Source organism: Puntigrus tetrazona, chromosome 23 (genome assembly GCF_018831695.1).
Source record: "Puntigrus tetrazona isolate hp1 chromosome 23, ASM1883169v1, whole genome shotgun sequence".
Classification (NCBI taxonomy): domain Eukaryota; kingdom Metazoa; phylum Chordata; class Actinopteri; order Cypriniformes; family Cyprinidae; genus Puntigrus; species Puntigrus tetrazona.
The window spans coordinates 7,472,152-7,491,962 of record NC_056721.1 but is presented as its reverse complement, the minus strand read 5'-3'; the positions used below and the strand labels follow the sequence as shown (position 1 = coordinate 7,491,962).

Below are 19,811 nucleotides of genomic sequence, written 5' to 3'. Positions count from 1 at the left end.
CAAGTTAGATGGACTACTTATAGAGCTCCAAAAAGGTTCATATAAAATATTATATTTTTTAGAAAAAGAGAAACATTGACTTTCTGCTAAATGACTCCTTTTGGATTCCAGGAAAACAAATCGTAATGTTTGGAATGACAAGATAATGAGTAAACGGTAACAGAATGCGAATGTAACTTTTTGAGGGAACTGTCCCTTTAACTTTGCTAATCTATTAGTAATGTTGGCAAGAGAGACTGATAGACGGCTGCATGCAACACATTGCACAGGATATGACTAGGTAATGAGCAACAGGGGAAATATGACTTCAGACATGACATTTTGTGTTTATGTGTGCGTGGCATGCATATTTAATACTGTAATCCAAAGGACTCCTCATTAAAACTCGATATTCAGACAAAACAGGTGGAAAGGAAAGCACCAAACAAGCCGTGCAGCATTTCAGCAGGGAAATATTAGAGCTCTCCTTGCTCCCCAACTCAGCCTGATGCGAAAGTGGCCATGTTATATCTTAGCAATAAGTTAGCAGTCCGGCAGAAAATACAGGGAAGCCTATTACTATGCTCTAATGCACATAGTGTGCGAGTACAGCACGTGAGCGTAATGGTGCGCGCTGCGGCAAGAGTTTGATGCTGATGCCTGCGGGCGTTGGAAATGTAACCCTAGGGGAACAATCTACACATGATCAAAATACATCAGAGAGATAAAGTGATAGCAGGAGAGAGAGAGGATAATAATAGCCACAAACAGATTTGGAGAGCCTTACATAAAATAAAATAGCTCTAACACAAGCATGCACATGATGTAATTACTCACTAAAGTGAGGCAGGTGGCCAGATCCAAGCTCTTAATTGAAGCATTAGTGAAGGTTGCTTGTTACCGCAATAATGATTCTGTGAGATCAAGAGAGCGTGAACAGGTCATAAAAAGGGTCCATAAATAAACTTCTGTGTAATTGAGTCCCATGGCCTTCAAACATCTATTTTTGGTTTTTTTTTGTCGTGCAGTTACTTTGAAGAAGCATCATATTTACATCCAATTACTTAAGGTCACGTACACACGGCATACTTTGCAGTGAGGCAACTAATGATCGTAATTTCTTGAACAAGAAACTTGAATGACAAGTTTAACTTGAAAGTTAATTTTTAACTAAAGTCATAAGTTACTAAAGATACGAAAGATAACCACAGCTGACAGATGAGCTATGTTGGGTTTATGTCTGTAAAGCTGCGAATTTTAAACAATACAATCTGTGTGTATGATTTCCATGAAGAACTGAAGGTGAGGTCAACTACAGTCAAAACAAAGTGTGGCAACCTGTGAAAAAGAGAAAAACGTACCTCTGTGTGTATAATTGCCTATGGGAAACCAAAACGACAAACTTATGCTAAAATTGCAACACTAAAGTGATGAAATTATGGCACCATGTGCCTTTTCAAATACGTTTAACATCATATTATCGTCTCAGCAAATATGTTAATCTGACTACAAACAACAAAGAATGTAAATGTTCTGCTAGCATTGTTTCATTGTGTCAAGCGAGACTTCCGTGCTCAGAAAAAAGGTGGTGAAAAACAGTATGTGAAAGAGTAATACAATATAGGCAGAAAATACCTGGATGACTTGCTACTTCTTAAATGTGACCCTGGATCACAAAGCCAATCATAAATTGCATGGGTTTATTTGTAGAGTTAGGAAAAAAAACAAACAAAAAAGCAAACACTGTGTCAACATTGACAATTTTACTTGGATGTAAAAATCATTACGATATTAAGTAAAGACCACATTTCATGAAGATATTTAACAAGTTTTCTACTGCAAATATCCCAATATTTAGCTTTTTCTCTGCCAAATACTGTTCGATCCTAACAAACCATACATCATGGAAAATTTATTTATTCAGCTCTTATAATTGCACATTATCCAACTATACTGCTTTAATAAATGTGTTTCACAAGGCCATTGTATCAAATAAATTAAATGCACAGAGACTGAACCCACCATCTCAACAAATTAAAATATGACAATATGCCAATCAGCTAATCAACTCAAAACACCTGCAAAGGTTTCCTGAGCCTTCAAAATGGTCTCTCAGTTTAGTTCACTAGGCTACACAATCATGGGAAAGACTGCTGATCTGACAACTGTCCAGAACACAATCATTGACTTCACATAGAGGGTAAGCCACAAACATTCATTGCCAAAGAAGCTGGCTGTTCACAGAGTGCTGTATTCCAGCATGTTAACAGAAAGTTGAGTGGTAGAAAAAAAAAAAGTGTAAAAGAAAAAGATGCACAACCAACCAAGAAAACCACAGCCTTATGGGGATTGTCAAGCAAAATCAATTCAAGAATTTGAGTGAAACTCACAAGGAATAGACTGAGGCTGTGGCCAAGGCATCAAGAGCCACCACACACAGACTTGTTAAAGAATTTGGCTACAGTTGTTGTGGTCCTCTCAGACAACATCAGATGTGTCTTACCTGAAGAAGAATTGGACCAGTGGTCCAAAGTCCTCTTTCCAGATGAGATCTGTATTTCACTTGGAAACCAACGTCCTAGAGTCTGGCGGAAGGGTGAAGAAGCTCATAGCTCAAGTTGCTTGAAGTCCAGTGTTAAGTTTCCACAGTCTGTGATGATTTGAGGTGCAAAGTCATCTGCTGGTGTTGGTTCATTGTGTGTTTTGAAAACCAACATCAAATTTTGGAGCACTTCATGCTTCCTTCTGCTGACCAGCTTTTTTAAGACGCTGATGTCTGCAGGATTTGGTGTAATGAGGACGAGTCCATATGCAGGGTTTATTAAGAACAAACAAAGGACAGAAATCAGAGGACAGGCAGAGAGTCAGCAAGGTTAAGGCAGTCCAATCAGGCAACCAAGTCAAAGGGGCAACTCGAGTAACAGGCAAAGAAATCAATGGAATGCTTGATAAGACCGGTAAACTGGCAATACTTCGCAATGAGTGAAACATGTGCTCTGGCTTTATGCTGGGCAAACAGGAAGTGAGCGCGGAGGGAGTGGAAACTAATCAGTACACAGGTGAGGGCTCCCTCTGCTGGCATGGCATTAAATTTGGCACCTGTCCACACCGCCAAAAGCACCAAAAGTTAAATTAGGTTAAATGACCATGGTGTTAGTGTGCTTGACTGGCCAGCAAAAACACCAGACCTAAACCCCATAGAGAAAAAAATGGTGTATTGTCAAGAGGAAAAGAAGAAACGAGACCAAAAAATGCAGATAAGATGAAGGCCACCATCAAAGAAACCTGGGCTTTCATATTTCCTGAGTAGTGCCACAAACTGATCACCTCCATGTCACACCAGATTGAGGCAGTAATTAGCAGAAGGAGCCCCTACCAAGTATTGAGTACATATACAGTAAATGAAAATGCTTTCCAAAAAGCAATTCCAACAATTCACTAAAATTTTTATTTTTTTATTTTTTTAAGATAGTGAATTAAATGTGAGCCAAAATCATCTGTAGTTAATCTTTATTATTCATCTAACTAAAGTAAGATCAACACAAGCTTCAGAAAAACAGCTGAGACCTACTTCTAATTTAATCTCTTGTATCACAAACTTATATTTTCCCCTAGTCCACATTAATGGGAAAAAAAACATGGGGCTGAGAAATCATGTTGCCATGGCAACGGAAATGAAAACATCAAATATTGATGAAATGCAACAGGAAACGGGGCTTCCTACAGTTGGGCATATGTCTCATTTTGAGAGCATGATTGTTTGATTTTGTAGTTAGCACTTAAACAAATGACGCATGTATGGGTCACAACCCAGCTACAGCCGTCAATCAGGTTCTATTTTAATATGTAGGAGCAATATGAAAAAAAAATATATATTTTTATTATATGTCTAGCTTGGAGCTGCAGAACAGCAGTAGGTGACAGGTGCATATGAAACATCAAAATATACAGTAAAAATGACTGAGTGCAAAGCAACAGTGTACATAATATATGAATGACATCCTAAATAAATGTATAGCTGCTTCCCTGTTTTCATTATGAAACTGTAATCACCAAAAGAGTGTAACAGGGCGTAAAGGTTAAAGATCTGGGCTGTGAGCCTAAAAATTGATGGTTCCAGCTGAGGGAACTGCAGTGGGGAGTGCTGGGGATGCCGAAAATCGACTGACAAATGATGACTCTCAATCTCAAAGAATATGTTCACATCAAAGGTTTTGTTTGCTTTTTACAAGCACAAAATAATGTTAAATGAAGCCCCATGGCAGACATACATGCTGTGCAGAGCGATTGAGGTGCCATTCAATATGAATGCATCTCATTTATACAGTTTTTAGTCGTGAAATACAGTTGCAAGATAAAGTATGCGAACCCTTTGTCATAAAATGTTATCTTCAGCTAAGTCATAGAAGAACACAGTCTGCTCAAACCAACAACACACAAACAACTATACAGTTTCATGTATTTATTGAACCCGCTGTGTAAATGTTCAAAGTGCAGAGTGGGAAAAAAAGTGTAAATCACTAGGTTTGGAGCCCGGACAGCTTGTTATCATTGACAAAATTAATTAATGAATTCCCAGTTTATCAGGAGAATACAAGCCCATCTGTCCTCTATTTGAATCTCAAGAGAACTTGGGTGATGCAACAGAACAACGACCCAAACCACAGGAGCAAATCAACAGCAGAATAGCTTCAACAGAAGAAAATACGCCTCCTGATGTGGCTCAGTCAGAGTTCTGACCTCAATTCGAGTGAGATGTTTCGGCATGACCTCAAGAGAGCCACCAGGCTTCCCAAGAATATTGCTGACCTGAAAAGTGGAGCAGTGCAAAATTCCTCCCAACTGTTGTGCAGGCCTGATCCGCAGTTGAATTGAAATGTTTGTGGAGGTTATTGTCACTAAAGGTGGGTCAAACTGTTATTAAATCCACCCTGCACTGTGTAAGTTTACAGTATGCTACCAAAAAGCTTATAAAAAACTATAAGCTTATTTATTTATTTACTTTACCTGACTGACTTTGTTTGACCCACCAAGCCCAATTTATACAGATACCCAAGGGTTCACTTAGTTTTTAGTGCAACTGAAATCAACATTATCAGCTTGTTATTCTGAGATATATCATTGGGATCTTTCACAATAACATGCTGTAGGAGTTTTTAATCATAAGCAGTGCCTTGCAGCCATAGAAATGCATTTTAATAACTGCTCTTTAATAAGCGTGTAGAAGAGAAAAGGATTTCCCATATAGGCTGTGTAAACGTCCATAGCACTAGCTGGCATTTAATTTCAGTCCATCAGAATATGGTCCCACCAGTCAATAAATATGCAAGTACAGGTAGATGATTAGCCAATCAAAGCAGCAAGTAAACAAACAATCAATCAATCACAATATCAAGTTAAAGTTTACAGGAATAAGCATTAGGTGTACAATATATCTATACTTCACTGACACTTTCTATATATATATATATATATATATATATATATATATATATATATATATATATATTTAATTTATATATATAGTCTTTTTCACATTCAGTGGTCTGTGATGTAAACCCATGACAATGCTGGCTCTTTGTTGTCTGTCTCAACGAGAAGAATCCATTATGTAATAGCAAAGCAAGATACAGAGCGAAGCGGAAACATTCGAGAAAAAATTCGAGGTAATGCTGACTGACGTCTTCAACAATGCAAAGCCTCGAATATGATTAACTTCATTTTATGCACATATATAACACTACAGCAAATGTTTTGCAATACCTTTTCATTTCTTTACAAGTATTTTTTAAGCTTTAGTCTGTGCTACCAAACATACATGTATATAAAATATTTTTGCTTATTGTACAGTCAGACCAAGAAAAAATATCATTTTTTATAACAATCAGGCTTTACAAGTCTCTGTAGTTTAAGATTCAGTGTCATAACTGTATATAGTTACATAATACATAGTACAGTCCATTTACTATATACTGTTTATACACTATAAATACTTAATAGTGTATATAGTACAGTCCAACACTTGGCAATACCACAAAGAGGACTGATACACTTAATTCATAGGTTCAGATGTATGTTTAAGGCCATGAAATTCTACAGTCTCAAATTTCAAGAAAAACATTGATTGTTGTAAAGAGAGACAAAAAAGCATCTGTACAAGGCTGCAACACTGAACAACAAAGTGTAATAATTCTCAAATAAGAACAAAACCGTGGACAAGAACATCCAAAACCATTTAAGACACTAAAGTGAGCCCCTTTGTCCCTAAAAGGGCGTGTCATTTATCTTGACTCCGCCCTCACTCCTAGCCCAACCCTTTCCCCCGCCCACCTGGCGGAGGTGACTGTGGTGCTAGAGTGTTGTGATCTGAGTCAACTCAGAGTTTGAGTTTCCTGTCCCTGGATTAGGTTGAGGCTCAGGGCTGACCAGGGGCAGCTCCACGCCTAGTCATGCGGGGTTACTGTTCCCGTCTGCAGTCTTGCAGTTGTAGGCCACCTCACGTGCGATGTTGCGCATGCGGCCCGACTGCTGTGTGTCGAGGCCGAACGGTGAAGGATGGCAGAACTCACGGAAGCAGCGTTTGAAGTTTTCGTCGAGGAACGCATAGAGGACGGGGTTCAGGCTGCTGTTGACGTAGCCCAGGGCGATGCAGAAGTGCATGAACACCACGGTCTGGACGCTGCCCAGGTTGAAGCCCAGCGACTGCGCCAGGGCCATGATCTGGATGGGCGTCCAACACACGACGAAGGCCGCGACTACCACCAGAACCATGCGCGTGATACGCCGAAGGTTGCGATCTTTCTCTTTGGAGCCCGACAGGATTCGGACGCTACGGAGGCGCTTCACCATGAGGCTGTAGCACACGCTGATGATCGCCACAGGAACCAGGAAGGAGAGCAGGAAAACGCATGTCCCGAACACTGGGTCCCAATAACTGCGAGGATCCGGGAGAACCAGGATGCACTCAATGCCTGTGTGCAGCAAAAAATATACATCAGAAGTTATTTCCTAAATTTTTATTGAATTTGATTTGTGGTAGCAAACTGGATGTAGAACTGTAATTTAAGTTTGAATGTAAACAGAGTCAAACAAATGTATCTATGGAAAACCTTAGGATAAAAAGATTTTTTAAAACTTTTGAACAGACAGACACAATCAGCAGATAGATAGATAGATAGATAGATAGATAGATAGATATGAATTGAAATTCAGAAAAATTCCTATTCTTGTCAGTGAATTTAATTTTGATTTTGAAATTAAATATGAATTTGGAAAAAGAAACATTAGAAAATCTCTAAAAGATCACATTGTATTTTATTTTAAGATAATAGTGCCCCTCAATAATATTGAGTTCTTTACAGTTTCAACATGCCCTTTTCAGAAAATGTTGTTTTTCACAGTTAATCATTTTCTCCTTGCCACTCCTCTTGACATTTTTGACAACCTACCTCTGAGAGCATTAAAAGCCTCTCCATTCCTGAAATGTGTGAATTCTGACTTACTGTGAGCTACATCAACACTCCCATGAAACAGCTGTCAATCGTTAATGCCAAGAGGTGGTCTTTCACCCATTGGCTGAAAAGCATTACGGTTCTAGATGTTACTCAGATTTTTAAAATGTGGAATCTGATTTTACATATTCATGCCTTGAACTGCCTACTTAAAAAGAAAACTCCAGACAAAGTGACCAACCTTAGCTTGATTTGTTTTTAAGAAAATAAAACTCTTCAAATAATAGGTTCCATAAACAGATGTACAGAAAATACAGGACCATTAAACATTTTTCAAAAGGCTTTGTTATATTTTATTAAAGAAGAATTCAGGCCATGAAGCCCCTTGAAGGGGGTTAAGGACTGTGCTAATGTAACACCTACAAATAAAACTCACAAAGTTAAAGGTCCAAAGTTACTTCCTATTACACCTGCACACAAGTGGTAATCTGCAATCACTGCAGAGAATATATTCTTTTTTTCCCCCCACAAAAGCCAATCATACTGCAGCCAATTTAAGATCGCTTTGTATTCTTTTCATCTAAACCCAGTCACTCAAATCACATCAGTAAAACAGCGGCATTTTGACAAGCACAAATCTCCATACGTCTTCAAAGACTGGTGGAAACAGACTGGAAAATATTATCCCAACTGGTTGGCATTAGCTTTATGTGCAAACAACTGAATTACATGCAAAACCATGCAACTGTCTGCGATGTTTTTTTATAATCTCACAGTATGAAATCTGGAATTCCAATTTATCATGTTGTGACCGAGCAACTCCCGCAGAATCGAGAGCTTTCACAGTGATTTACGAGTCATTGTTGCAAGTCCGCTTGTTTGTTTGAAAGCTATTTTGAGATGGAACAGCTTTGCTAAGAACCTAAACGTGGCTTTAACAGCTACACTGCTGGACATTTGTTTACAGACATTCATCCACATCCCTGTACCTCTGAATCTCTGTCATCCTCCCTCCCTCTGCTTCTGTCTGTCTTTCCCTGCAGTGTCAAAGGCAGCAGAACGCAACTTGCATGAAGTGATGAATAAATAAATATGTTGCAGCCTGGCAGTAGAGGAGAGGAGAGAGAGAGTGTTACGAAAGAAAGCTGTCTGAACATTCTGCTGGGAGGAACACTGATCATCTAAGTACTGCGTGTCCGAAGAATTTGAGTTATTTTCATCCAATTCAACATACAGTAAAGCTCACTGGTATTGATTGAACCTATTTAGGGGGGCTTCTGTTATCTGTCTTTCATCTCATCCCCCAAGGATCTGCAATTAATTCAGCTGTCAGCACCCTTAAAAATCTGTGATTATGTGATTTTCCTTCACGCTTGGTGAACAGAGGTGCAGTAAGCTATCAGAGCAATGGTGCATTAAGCTATTTAAACTTTTCATCGCTCTGCCAATGCCTAGAAGAAAACATAATACTTAAAGCGATGAACTTTTTTAAGGCCCCCAAACAACAACAACAGCAAGCATAGGTAATGATAGGAAATAGTCTTGAACGGCCCGTCAGCAAGTTACTGTTTTTGTTTTGACCCACAAAAACGCTAATTTGTTAGAAAAAAAAAATTATTTAAAACTAGAAGCTGTCGCCATTTTAAAACCGTAATTTCATTACACAGCAAAAACGAATACTAAACTAATATAAGCAAAATGTTCTCAAGCTTACTGAAAGCAAGTAAACATTCTTAATTATTAAGTACAAGCAAAAGGATATATAAATATATCAATCATAAATACCAATGAAATTGTTTAGGTTTTCCAAATAGGTCTATATAGCAATACAGAAACATCCCATAGACATTTAATTTAAGGGGTTAAATGTGGATATGTTATATGGGGGTTTCAGGCTTTCGAGGAGTGCACATGTGTATGCAAAGCCTACAAAATCTTACATGCGATGGTCACTTCACAGAGTGATTTCCATTTGTGATTGTGTGATCGGTTTAGCTTTAGTTTACAGTATGTGTACTTCCCTGGTACATGCACGGTAAATATATCGTACCTACGGGCAAATGAGTGGAAACACAAGGTACTTACCTTTAGCGTATCTACATGGTAAAAAACAAGAAACACGGCTGTGGTAACAAACAAGACACACACTGTATATGGTATATATGTGATTAATATGCAGTACTTGTAAACAAGTGATGTTAAATTGCTCTCCACAACAGTGTTTGCAAAGTTTGAGAATTGGTAATTACTGTGTAATATTTGTGCATCGGTATTGATCGTCCACTTTAGACATTCTGCTCACAAGTACCTTTGCTACTACTTTATGCCTAACATTTACTAACAATTGTAATGATTCCCAGTATGGATGAGCTGATCTGATAGTCAGTATCGGTATCGGTTCCAATACCGTCATTTTCTTATAGATTGGGTATCGGTCAGATGAGAACTATTTATATCTGATATTCTAGATATACTATTCTGTTTATTAAACTCAATGAAATGCACAGAAATATTATAAAACACCGTAAAGTTGCTGCTGCTGTCTGTCATCCGCCATTCAGCATTCAAACCATGTGTAACGTTCGGTACCACAGTCACAACAATGAACCTCCCTCTAAGAGTGCATATTAATGCAAGTTTAAAACTGTTAAAAGAAAAGGCTCAGTAAACTATCGCATTGATATGATAAACTACGCATCATTATCTCTTCTCTTAATGCTCTGTGACTCCATGTTGCTTCAAGCGCGTCATTCGACACAGGGGATGCACATAAGCATTTTTATGCCACTCTGGATTGGTACTTTGATATTATAATAATTTTGTGCAATGAAAGATTATTAATAGCCTTTCTTGTCCTGTCCTATCTATCATATGTCTTCATTACTGTGTTATATATCTAAAAGAAATGTTTTTAATTGATAGAATATACAAAATGTACAAAGACCAATATAACATTTTACCAGATTTAGTCATGTACTCATGTTTAGATACTTATTAAATTATTGTGTACTCATGAATAACTTTTGCTCCTGAATTCTCTACTAATCCAGTTTATAATAGCATATTTGTATAGATTGTAATTTAAAATGTTCATTAGTTATTTTTCTTTAAAGATTCTATTTAGTAGATTCTGTTTAACACACAAACAGAAGAAAAACTTGGCAGAGAAACTCATGAGGCACTTATGAGGTAGACATTTTTAAATGTATACTTTATATAAAGCAACTGTTATAATGTAAAAGCAATATTGTAATTATAATGTAAGTGCTGGTTATTTCACAGAGATTGAACTGGAGATCAGAGGTTTTTCTACACAATACAGTTAAATGGGCTTATCCACTATTCTTCAGGATCTTTAGGTTCATAAATAATGGATTATGAAAGAGTGTTAAAGGGATGTCACAGAGGGCACAGCAGAGATTCAGGATATATTCATAAATACAAATGAGTGGACATAAAGAGAACAATGGGTAGCACATCACAAAATATGTACAGTATATGATAAATAATAAAAAAGGCTACAGCTTTTAAAGAAATGTTACATTGACATATTTTTTCAAATTGTAAATAATTCTTTTTTTTTTTCAATATTTTGTTTAAAATATTTTCCTCATGAGATTCACTTTTTTGCACTTATTCAAAAATGCATTGCACACCCACATACTGTACTGAATACACGCTCACATTTATATGCTTAATAAAAAAAGAGACCTCAGCATGGCGTTAAACCTGTTTCCTGCTAATACAATTAATGTAGCAAAGTACTTTCATGCTCTTTTCAACTAAAAAGAAACCCCATTCAATTAGGAAATGTTATGACTATCAAGAGCTCGAAGCCACAGGGAGGAAAGGTCTTTCTGGGTCGCCCGTGGTTCTGCTTTCAGAGCAGTGTTGCAGAGCAATTACTGTAACCTCAATGGATCCAATAACAGCAAAATGATTAACACTGAAAAGCTTTGGATGTGCTTTTTAACGTCTCTTAATAGTGCATGCATTATTGACAAACAAACCCTACACACATATACAGTCATATTACCATTCCCCTGTAGGCCTCAGGTGTTGCAATTTGTTATACTGCGTGCTGGTGCATCCTGTGATAGCTGAACGGCTGCTCCCAAATGAATGTTGCACAAATGTTTAATATTCACTGACTGGCCTGTAAGCTACTGTGATTATTTTCACATTTTCTGCTGTTGAGGGAACCTTCTACATTAAAGTCAATGGGAAACAGCTTTTACAACCTGTTTTACTTTCATCATTTCATATATATATTTAAAGACATCTGTTTTGTTCATTAGGGCTGCATTAATTTGATGACAAATAATAAAAACAGTAATATTGTTATTGTTGAAACTAAAATTGCAATATTCAATGAAAATTATTACAGCACTTACTTTTGTTAAGGCGGTTAAGATAAAATAGCTGCAGAGAATATTAAGTAAAATTGCAAGAATGAAAATAAAATTAAATTAAACTAAAGGGTCATAACTGTAGACATACTCACCGTTGTCATTTTCCACGTCTCCAAGTACCATAGCTGGGACCCCTATGGCTGAAGCCAAGACCCACACGCAGATATTGACCACTTTGGCCTTGTGGGGTGTCCGCATGTCCAGTGCTTTCACCGGGTGGCACACGGCCACGTATCGATCCATGCTCATCACGGTCAAGGTGAACACACTGGTGAACATGTTATAGTAGTCGATGGAGACCACCGCCTTGCACAGGGCATTGCCAAAAGGCCAGAAACCAAGAAACACATCCGTGCCCTGGAAGGGCAGCGTAGCCAAAACCAGCGCATCAGCCAGTGCCAGGTTAAATATATAGATGTTGGTAGCTGTCTTCATCTTGGTATATCTGTGAAAGTGACAGAGAAGGAGACGACAAAAAAAGAGAATGAAAATATAAATCAGCATGAACAGCTAAACACATTTATCCTGACAAAGTCTGTATTTGTGAGAAAACAGATCAGTTGTCGCTCCCCTGGGCCTTCCACAACAATGGCATTAAAATGACATTTCACATCAAATCCTCTTCGCTTTTTAATGGTTTGTCGGCAATCTCTTGTTTTATTTGAAAACTACAACCTGTGATCCCCACTGTAGAAGTGCAGCAAGATTCATAAACAATTACAAATATGAACAGAGCACTTCCATGACAACGCATGAAAAGCTTGAATTATTTGGTTGGCAGCTGTTTTATCATGTTTGAAAAAGGTTCATAGCTGTTGCTGTTCTGTGCCAACAATCATATCCTTCACCACAGCTCCACCTCCACAAAAAAACGTATAGAAACGAAACCCTTCTCAGGGATTTTGAGTGACAGGCGATCTGATCATTCATAACACTGAATCCACTTTTGTGAAAAAAAGCAATTGAAGATTGAAGAGTTATAATAACATCGGGTGGACTTGAAAAATGGCGTGCATTGATGTCATTCCGCATCTGAAACGAGATACAGTAACTTTCTTAAGTCAAGTCAACTCAAGTAGCCTTTATTGTCATTTCAGCCACATATAGCTGACGCAGTGCATAGTGAAATAAGCCAACATTTCTTCAGGACCATGTTGCTACACAAAAACAACACTACTACATGGGCTACAGGACAAATAAGTTACATTTATTGTTTAAATTTTTTTTTCCCGTAAGAAATTACAAAATTTAAAAGGGAAGGCTTTGTTTCATGGCTTGTTTGTTGTCACATTTTCAGTTTCCTCTGTGAGAGTGCCTTGGCTTGTCGGGCATAGCAACAGTAACCAAGCTGGGGCGGGTCTTTGCAAAGTTCAAAATAGAATCGGTCACTTATTTTGAGCTAAAAATGCAGAGCCAGTGTTTTGCGGCATGAAGAGATCCTTAATATATAAGCTTGGTCTAATCTAATGGTTTGTTTCTCATCGAAAGAACAGTTAAGGGTAAAAAGTGGTATTCAGACTGGTTCAGCAGGTAAGAATGTGTGTCTGCTTCTACTATCTGTTTGGATAATACGCCTTTATTTGTTTGTTTTTTATGAGAGTTCTCCTTCATATAATTTGAAAGAATTTGAATATAATTAGCATAATGAGGTCCTGCTTCTGACATCGTTATGCTCCATCAAGTCCAATCCTTTCTAAATCAGTTTTGCTGCATGTAAGCATGTATAAAAAATGGATGAATTGACACTGAATTAGCATAAGTACACACACATTTTTTTTTACAGAAAAACAGAGAAAATATGTACAAAATAAAGCAATGATTTGAATGCATTTGCAAAACGGTTTTCCTCCATTGGTCCAAATATGCATTAACACTAGCTTTTTTTCTTACTAGGTTTTGGTTAGCAGTTTATTCGTTTATTAGTCTCATTTTCAATTTTCTGTTTTAGTGCACTTTAATGGCATGCAAAGTAAATTAAAGTATAATCCCAACAGTGCCAGTAAACAGGTAATCAACCAGTGAATACCAAATAAATAAATAAATAAGCATAATAATAATAAAGAAAGTGTTCTCTAATACAGCGACATTAGAGGATGACACAATGCTTTTTCCCTCCTCTGCTGTCCTTTTTCAGATTGTTATGCAACAGCCGAGAGAATGGTGAAGAAGTAAAGAAGAAAGACAGCAAAACATCCTCCTCCAGTCCTGAGTCACGCAGGTATAGAGCCGTTTTGATCATCCAACACCACAAACATCGCCACAGAAAAAAATAAAATATTTAATAATCAGATGAAATACAATCAAAACTGTGGATCCAGCAGTAAGTACTGTCAAAACTTATACCATCAAATAAGGTACTGTTAGATTATTTGTTGAACCTCCTAGGAAGTGGAACATGAAATTTGAATCGCATTCTCTCAGTGTTTTCGTATCTCCCGCAGTAAGACAGTACAATACAAACACTGGCAGACACTGCTGTGAAATGACACAAATGATAATACTTTCATTGGACTTCATAATCCTAATTATGAATGTGTATGTAAGAGCTACAGCAGCAATATTAGCGCACCGCTTATGAGTCCCTTTGGGTTTATTGTGACAAGTTAGCCGGCAAATGAAAACAACACCCTGTTTTCACGGAGATATCATATTTAATAAGCAGTGAAGAGACTTCATTGTTAGAAGTTGATGGTAATTCTCTTTTAACTCGATATTTTGATGACAGCACTGCACTTACAGTTCATTAACTCAGTGACTAAAAAAACATATCAGCATATTTCACAAATATGTATGTAAATAAGATTTCAAAAATGATTTCAAACACAGAACATGACTAAAAGAAGAAGTTAAACCTGTTTGGGCAAACTCACTTTACAATAATATCTTGACAGTCTTTTAAATGGGTTTCAGAAAATGTATATGCCAGTAAATGATCTGATTTAAGATGTTTTGACTGACGCTTTGGTGCAGCCTCCAACTTCTCTGTCTATTTTCTTGAATTTTGTGTTTTTATTACTCAGTATATGTCTGTACTGCCTTGTCAGATATCATAGATTTTGACAAATCAGTTTAAACCTAAGCAAATCTACCTCACCGGAGCCTGTGTGACTTTATTAAACTCTCAGCAGGTGAAATATGGAAAAAAAAAAGTACCTCTGGGATGAAGGCTGACTTTGAAATGACTTGATTTCATAAATATCTGATGATGTTGACAAGAGGGACAGAGTTTTGAGACCTTATTAAAGTGTTATATTCTGAAACTTCCCGAAGGTTGTCAAATTCCAGCAGTAATGATTCTATAAAAGATGCATATCATTTAGTCGTTCCATACGATTTTATTATTATTGACTTTCTTCCATCTGTTGAACACAGAGACATTTTAAAGAACGTGCCGGTCAGCCTTTTCTGTGAAATTTGCATTTACAGTGTATATTAGATATATTAAACATATATTAAGTATAATTTTTTGGTAGTTGACATAAAAATTGGTCTGTGTTCTATGTTGTATCTTCATTCTTCGAGTTGCAAATAGCATTAGAGAGGTAAATCTTTAGCGTTAGAGCTACCCATATATTGTTAATTTACATTTGAATATACATTTCGTAAAGGTTTTTTGTGGTCTCTTATTGTGTGGAGTGAGGACAGCTGGATTTTTTGGGGTAGTGATTGATATAATGTTATGTTATATACAGTATGCAATAAAATAAAGAGAAGATGAAATGACACGGACAATTTGTGTTAAGCATATTCTTACGATAGTCTCGGGTTCACTTCATAGTTGAAATGCTGCTGCTTTCAAACCGAATGGCAAATAAAGCCATCGGTCACGTTGCGTCCCATGTGCTTGTCACCAGCCGAGCTGATCAAGTTTGGTTTTCTGCAGGGTTAGCAAGTCAAACTAAAACTAGAGAGATTTAACATTTCACAGCATGGTTGTTGCGAGAAAATATTAAGTTGGATGAGTAAAAGAAAATCTCACTGGACGGAGAGAGTTTGCTTTGAAATGTGAAGACTGAAGGCTGAGAATCAGTCTCTGTTAGTCTGGGATGGATAGAGGAAGGGACTCGTGAGAATTGTGGTTGATCTTGCACTGACAGCATTTCAACTCCTTGAAAACCAGACTGGGATCAGACGGTGCTGAAACTAGACCCTGAGTCTGAGAGCAGCAGAGAGAGGAGTGCAGAAGAGAGAGATCAATGAAGTGGAGGGATGGGGAGAGAGTAATCAAGGTTGAGACATCAGGGAGGGAGAAGAGCGTTCAGATCTGATGAGGCTGCAATGAGCTTTTGGGGAAACCACTGGGAATACATTCATACACAGCAGCTCCTCTCTCGCTCTATAATCACGTCTCATTTACACAATCTCGGCCTGGATGTCTACAGACTCTTTTGGGCTTGGGCCAGACTCAGGCTATTAACTGATGTTAGATCTAAGAAGCGTAAGACCAAACAATGAGTTTTTTGGAATGCTTTTGGATCTTAATTTGTACTTAATTGGTACTTAAAGGAATAGTTCACCCAAAAATGAAAATTACCCCATATTTAATTCACCCCGAAGCCATCCTAGGTGTATATGACTTTCTCCTTTCAGACGAACACAGTCTGAGTTTTTAAAACGTTTATCCTTGCTCTTCCAAGCTTGGTAATGCTCGTGGATAGTGGCCATTATTTTGATGCTCAGTAAATCGTATATATATATCCGCAAGTAGTGTGACATAAAACTAACCTATATGCCTTCAGGGAGTTATCACATGTCCTGAAGCAGATTGATGGGTTTTTGTAAAAAAAAAAAAAAAAAAAAAAAAAAATTCTAGTTTTAAAATTAGAACTTAAAATAACTGACTCGTGTTTTGTTCTGCGAGAACAGCAATATTGTAAACTGTCGAGTCAGTTTACAATATAATTTTAAAATTCTAAATATTTTTTTGTTACAAAGACCCATCTATCTGCTTCAAAGGACACATGGTAACTCCCCAAAGGCGTAAAAGTTAGTCTTACATCGCAGTACTTGCGGATGTTTCTGCAAATTATGAAGCAAAATAATGGCCACTATCCACAAGCATTTACAACCTCGGAAGAGGCAGAATAAATGAAAAAACTGTGACTGTGTTTGTCTGAAAAAAGAAAATCATATACATCTAGGATGGCTTTGGGGTGAGTAAATATGGGTTATTTTTCATTTTTGGGTGAACTATTACTTTAAATATTGTACTATAATTCAGGAATATGCTGCCTTCTGCATCAAAGAGCATCACATGTATTCTTCATGAAGAGCACACTCCCAGAACACTCAAATAATACATCCAAAAGTAGTAAACTATATTATTTGACAAATATTACAGCTGTAATATTATTCTCAACATTTGTGGGTCATCAATGCTTTCATGCAGTAAGGACACATCAAATTGACCAAAAGTAACAGTAAAAACATTTATAATGTTACAAATGATTTATACAGTATTTCATATAATTGCTGTTCTTTTGAATATTCTATTCAATGGGAATATCCTGAAAACAGTGTAATATCCTGCAACCCAGTGTTTCACAATATTGCAGTTTTACTGTAGCTTGATCTAGCAAATGCAGCTTTTGAAAACATAAGAGACTTTTTATAAACTAAGCCCGAACCAATGCACTTCAGCTTATAGTTCTTAATAACTTTTGATCATCATCAAACCTGAGACTGCTCACTGTAAATATACGTTTGCTGATCTGTAAGAGATCTGACAGTGCTTTATTGTTCTTGTATGAGATCAATTCTAATTTTGGTTCATGAAACAGTCTCTTCACAGATTATGTATCCATGCAGGAAAAAAGAATGAATAATCACTTGATCTGCTATAAATATTATACGACCTGCCACGTTAGATGATATATTTATGTTAATTGTATAATTTTTTTTGTCTTGCAGCCACTGAAGTCACAGGGGAAGGGCTGAGATTGCTGGAATTTAATTTCATTTTCCGCCAAGTAATATCTCAAATCTTAATAAAGCAGTGGAGTTATGCAGTACCGGTGAGAGCGACTGAGTGTGTGTGTGTGTGTGTGTGTGTGTGTGTGTGTGTGTCGTCAGTCACTAGAGACTCTCACTCCGACACCTGATCTGCAAAAGTCATTCACGGCTTTAGTGAAGACCTCCTGAGCTACGATTGTTAAGTAAATCTGAAGAGCTGAAATAGTAAAAAAACCATGTTTTTGACATATAAACCAGCACAACTGTTTTCAACACTGATAACAATAGTAAACGTTTCTTGAGCAGCAAATCAGGATATTAGAATGATTTCTGAAAGATTGTGTGACACTGAAGACTGGAGTAATGATAACTGTAATTTTTTGCTGTATTTTTATAAAAAATCAAACCTACCCTGACTTTTGAATGGTAGTGTATAGCAGATAGCAAAATGCTGTGTTATAAACAACTGGATTTTAAAGAGCCCATAGAAATATGAATGTATTTATAGTGCATTTTGCTGATGTTGGAGTACAGTAGCAGACATAAAACCCACACACACACAAGGGATATCTGTTTGTGTTACCTCATCAAATGTTTTCTCTGGTTTCTGAAACCAAAATGGATGTAATATTAAGTAAAGCGCATAAGCCATATGCGTGTCATTAATCATTTGTGGCCGTCACATGTACGCATGATATAAATGCAGTTACTGGTGTGTAACTTTCCATTTGGGAGCTATAACAAATTTTACTGTCTCCCCACAGCAGCCAAAAGACAGCTTGATTCATAAATGATGGATGACTTATTTGAATTGTCAACATCCAAAGACAATACATATCTCATAAAAAATATTTCAAAACAAAACTTTTACGAAATATCAGTTGCGATATCAAATGCTGTGCAAAAGAGGGAATTTTTTCATAGCATTGCATTAAATGCCACTCGTTCTGCATGAACTCCAGCAATGAGACAAACAAATCCTCTGCTGAAGTAGTCATCATGTAGATGTACTTGAGTATAATTATATTTACTCACTATACAGGATAAAGATGACTGTCCTGTACACAGCCAAAATCAATTGAAATCACAGAGTAATTGGTTCTTTCAGATGCTGTGCAAGATGGCTTTATGAAGAAAATCTACAAGGACGGCTATATAAAATGATAAAGATTGAATGTGCTTTGCCAACATGTTTCGCTACACTCATATAGAAATATTGTAGCTCACCAGTGCCAGTCTGTCACTGAAAGACAAGGAATAAAAAAAAGCACACTGAACTTGAAACAAATTTTTCAGTTACATGCATGGTTGTTAAATTGTATCCTGAGCATATAGAGATAATAAATATGAATTTATTAATAATAAAAATGATTCTTGAATAAAGCATACTTTTTAGTGAGTAATAAAAAAAAAAGTAAAAAAAAAAGTATTGTTTTGATCACACAAATGCACACAAAAATATATATATATATATATATATATATATATATATATATATATATATATATATATATATATATATATATATATATATATACACAAGCAATTTACTTGGGTAGTGGTGCAATAATTCTGAGCCCAAAATGGGCAACTTGAGGGACAGCCCCTTAAGGACCACATTAATCATCTCAATACAGACTAAATGAACTGGGGAGAGAGTCAGGATTGACAAAATGACAGGCAGCACACAATGTTTTGCCAAAACTAGGCAAAACAAACTGCATGACTGGCACCATTAGCCTAATGACAATCATTATAACTAGGAGGACAGAAATTCATTCCCTACAACTTTGGATGGCCTCAGTGTAAAAAAAAAAAAAAAAAAAAAAAAAAAAAAAAAAAAATATATATATATATATATATATATATATATATATATATATATATATATATATATATATGTGTGTGTGTGTGTGTGTGTGTGTGTGTCTGTGTATGCTTTGGCAGTGTCCTGAACAAACGTGTGAGCAGTAATCAGCTAGAGCTTCCCAGTGTCCCGTGTTTTTTTTAGCTAATC

At 36.8% G+C, this 19,811-nt stretch overlaps 1 protein-coding gene across 1 annotated transcript in view; it reads right to left on the bottom strand.

The window, feature by feature from the left end:
- Positions 1-4,426: 4,426 nt before the first annotated feature.
- oprl1 (opiate receptor-like 1) overlaps positions 4,427-19,811 on the bottom strand; it is a 28,039-nt gene continuing 12,654 nt past the window's right edge. The window contains exons 3-4 of the mRNA XM_043224105.1: positions 11,935-12,287; positions 4,427-6,950 (exon numbers count right to left, since the gene is read on the bottom strand). Of these exons, the coding sequence (XP_043080040.1) occupies positions 6,427-6,950; positions 11,935-12,287 (877 nt within the window). The 3' untranslated portion in view covers positions 4,427-6,426. The remainder of the gene's footprint in view (positions 6,951-11,934; positions 12,288-19,811) is intronic.